Source organism: Drosophila albomicans, chromosome 2L, assembly GCF_009650485.2.
Source record: "Drosophila albomicans strain 15112-1751.03 chromosome 2L, ASM965048v2, whole genome shotgun sequence".
NCBI lineage: Eukaryota > Metazoa > Arthropoda > Insecta > Diptera > Drosophilidae > Drosophila > Drosophila albomicans.
This window is the reverse complement of record NC_047628.2, coordinates 18,168,957-18,173,285: the sequence shown is the minus strand read 5'-3', so window position 1 is coordinate 18,173,285 and position 4,329 is coordinate 18,168,957. Positions and strand designations below refer to the sequence as shown.

At 35.1% G+C, this 4,329-nt stretch overlaps 1 protein-coding gene across 1 annotated transcript; it reads left to right on the top strand.

Moving 5' to 3' along the window:
• Positions 1–1,509: 1,509 nt before the first annotated feature.
• On the top strand, positions 1,510–3,030 carry LOC117565380 (casein kinase I). Its single transcript, XM_034244453.2, has one exon. The coding sequence runs from the start codon at positions 1,734–1,736 to the stop codon at positions 2,826–2,828; it is 1,095 nt and encodes a 364-aa protein (XP_034100344.1). The 5' UTR covers positions 1,510–1,733; the 3' UTR covers positions 2,829–3,030.
• Positions 3,031–4,329: the final 1,299 nt, after the last annotated feature.

Here is a 4,329-nt window from a genome sequence, read left to right as displayed (position 1 = left end):
AACACATTTGCATGATGTCGCATTAAACCATTTAAATTTATGTGATTCGCTGTTGAAATATTTAAACACTTTGCTGTCGAATTTACGACGAAAATAAAGAGGATTAAATATAGTTTATAAAAATAAAAATGCGGTTTTTCACATCTTAAGGCTTACCACGTTTGTGGTAAAGTGAATGTTCTAAATCTTAATTTCAATATTTACTAAAATAATACAAAACAAAACAAGTAAGAAAGCTACAGTCGAGTGTACTCGACTGTGAGATACCCGCTACCCATTTTGAATAAAAGAAATATATTTTGCGGTATTTTTCTTAAAATATACCGAATATACTGCAATACTAAAAATATACCAAATGGTATATTTGGTATATCGATATAGTACCGCATTCAAAATATACCATAGACGGTACAATATACCAGCTTGTCAGCCAAAGCAACTAAGACCCCTAGTAAGTAGGCGTTTTTGGCCATACAAAAGTATTTCTTTAATAACTTCGACAATTTTTATCTGATCGCAACCATTTTCAGGAATCATAATTAATACAGTAATTATTGTATATACCAAAATTCGCAACTCTAGCTTTAAAATTACGCTTGTTATGCGATTTTTTTGATTTGCGGGGGCGGAAGTGGGCGTGGCAAATTTGAAATAAACTTGATCTGCGTGCAAACAAATGCTGTCAAAAAAATTATAGCTCTAGCTCTTATAGTCTCTGAGATCCAGTGTTTCATACGGACGGACGGACAGACACACAGACGGACATGGCTAGATCGTCTCGGCTGTTGACGCTGATCAAGAATATATATACTTTATAGGGTCGGAGATGCCTCCTTCTACCTGTTCCATACATTTCCTGTCGGCACAAAGTTATAATACCCTTCTACCCTATGGGTAGCGGGTATAAAAAGAAGTCTAGAGTCGAGTGTGTTCGACCTTTTAAGTAAAAGCAAAAGAGTACCGTATTAATTTTAAAATATGTTGTACCGAATTAATATACCACCAAAATGCTAAAAATATACCGAATGATATATTTAGTATATACTACACTCAAAATATACCATAGAGTGCAAAGTACCAGATTGACAGCCAAAGCAATTAATCTCTATCATTTACCAATCGAATCTGTTGAAGAATGTAAACTATTGTTTAAGAAATTATGATAAATTTAAAATTAAATTTTACAAAATTTTATTTTTCCTAAGCTTTTTATATATACATGTATAATATATAATTTCTATAACATATAATGGAATCGATAATCTAAACTTTATTTTAATTTGATACCATAAAAAGAATAAATCATAGAAAAAGTTTACCTCCTTTTATATCTAATTAATGTAATCTCGATTTTCATTTTTTAAAACAGCACAAATAAAACTCTAATTAAAAATTTCTTCAAATTTTGCATACCAAATTTAATTTTAAAATTTGTGCCATTTATTTCTAAAAACTCCACAATTTGAAGGATTGAACGAAAAAAAACGAACACGTAAAGCAAGCATAGAAAATACAATACATGAGTTCAGATATTTATTTCGGTTTTTGAGTTAATCCAATAAAGAACGTTTCATACCAGCTTCAAAAGTGGTCATCCAATTGGATACCGCAGTCCCCAAAAAACAAAAGAAAGATAGCAAACGATTTGATTCGCTGAACGAGTAACGATTAATGATCGGGCGTGCTCAGTAAAGAGATATTTGTTATTTACCTCTCGACGCAAACGAATTAAAATGGCATCGAGTCGTGTTAATCTTTCGAATTTGGCCCTCGAGAATCGTTTGGTTGGTGGCAAATATCGTTTATTGAAATCAATTGGCAGCGGATCCTTTGGTGAAATCTATCAGGGCATCAACACACAGGACGGCAAGGATGTGGCCGTGAAAATCGAAGCAGCCGACGTCAAGTATCCGCTGTTGCGTTACGAATCAAAGGTTTACGATCAGATCGGACCACACGCCGGATTGCCAACATTTTTGCACTATGGCAGCGAGAAGCGTTTCAATGCACTCGTCATGGAACTGTTGGGACCCTCGCTCGAGGATCTGTTCAATCTGTGCCATCGTCGCTTCTCCCTGAAGACGGTGCTGATGATCAGTGATCAGCTGTTGATGCGTCTGGAGTGTGTGCATCTGCATAGTTTCATACATCGCGACGTCAAGCCGGATAACTTTCTAATGGGGCTGGGCAGGCACAGCAATAAGTTGTATTTGATTGATTTTGGTCTGGCCAAGCACTTCGAGGATCCGGTTAGTCATCAGCATATTCCGTATCGCGAGGATCGCAATTTAACCGGCACTGCGCGTTATGCCTCGATCAATGCACAGCGTGGTATTGAGCAATCGCGGCGCGATGATCTCGAGTCCTTGGCCTATTGCATCATGTACTTTAATATGGGAAAATTGCCGTGGCAAGGTGTTGTGGCTGCCAACAAGCAGCAGAAGTATGAAAAGATCTGGGAACTGAAGCAGAGCATGTGCATCGATGAAGTGTTTAGGAATTGGCCCAATGAGTTTGCCTTGTTTATCAAGTACACACGCAACTTACGCTTTACCGATGCTCCCGATTATGTTTATTTGCGACAACTGTTTCGCTTTCTATTCCGCCAGCAGAATCATCAATACGATCACGTCTACGATTGGACACTGCTGCAGCAGGAGCAAAAGGAACGCGATCGTGATCGTGAGTATCGACGTCGTGCCAAACAGATGCTCGAACAGGAGTTGGGACGTCGTCAGCGGGTGAAATTGCAACGCGATGAGATCGGAGATAGCAGCATTAAGCCGTTGAAGCATAAAACAGCCGAAGAGCGAAGGCATCGCAAGTGAAGTACTTTGAAACATTCAAGTTTCTTTCAACGTGACACATTTGTGGCACATTTTAGTCAAAATTATTGAAAAAATAACTCATCGATTGCATATAATTAGTATATAAAAGATTTTATTGTTAAATTGTTGAAATGTTTTACATAGTTCAGTTTCCCTACTTTGCCTGCAAACTTCAAATAAATTAAAATTGCACAAGCAAATAAGCGAACATTTCTTTAGCATTTATTTTGTTTTCGTTGAAGTTAGAAAAAGTAAAGTACAAACTTTTAGTTGATGGCCTTAGTAGCTAGCACTCCCTTATTTTAATATAGTTATTATATTATTTTGTATAATAATTAATTAATTAATTAGTACTTCGATATATTTTATTATAATTTCGGTATACTCATTCAGTGTCGAGTATTCTCGACAGCTACCTCACTTGTTATACCCGCTACCCATAGGGTAGAAGGGTATTATAACTTTGTGCAGGAAATGTATGTAACAGGTAGAAGGAGGCATCTCCGACCCTATAAAGTATATATATTCTTAATCAGCGTCAACAGCCGAGACGATATAGCCATGTCCGTCTGTCCGTCCGTCCGTCTGTCCGTCTGTCCGTATGAGCACCTTGATCTCAGAGACTATAAGAGATAGAGCTATAATTTTTTGACAGCATTTGTTATGTTTGCACGCAGATCAAGTTTGTTTCAAATTTTTGCCACGCCCACTTCCGCCCCTTTAAATCAAAACATTCAAGTTTCTTTCAACGTGACACATTTGTGGCACATTTTAGTCAAAATTATTGAAAAAATAACTCATCGATTGCATATAATTAGTATATAAAAGATTTTATTGTTAAATTGTTGAAATGTTTTACATAGTTCAGTTTCCCTACTTTGCCTGCAAACTTCAAATAAATTAAAATTGCACAAGCAAATAAGCGAACATTTCTTTAGCATTTATTTTGTTTTCGTTGAAGTTAGAAAAAGTAAAGTACAAACTTTTAGTTGATGGCCTTAGTAGCTAGCACTCCCTTATTTTAATATAGTTATTATATTATTTTGTATAATAATTAATTAATTAATTAGTACTTCGATATATTTTATTATAATTTCGGTATACTCATTCAGTGTCGAGTATTCTCGACAGCTACCTCACTTGTTTTATATTGTTTTTATTATTTCTACCTTGGTATAAAATTACAAAGCAAAAAAATCATACCAAATCACATTCATTTCTAATAATATTTCATTTTATATGAAATTTCCAAGTTTTTGGAGTTGATCAATACATTTTCACATAAGTTGTAAAACAAGCGAAACTCTCTTAATTTGTTTTTTTTTATTTATAACTTGGTAACTTGGTCACGAAAATTAGTGTCCAATAATTTAGACACAGAAGCTCTTTGTTCTGTTTGCTCTGTTTGTTTTTACTAGTGTTCTGAGTTTTTTAAAATCGTTATACTATAGGTGCTCAAACAAATTTTTTGTTAATTTAATTCAACATTGTTTTGCGTAAC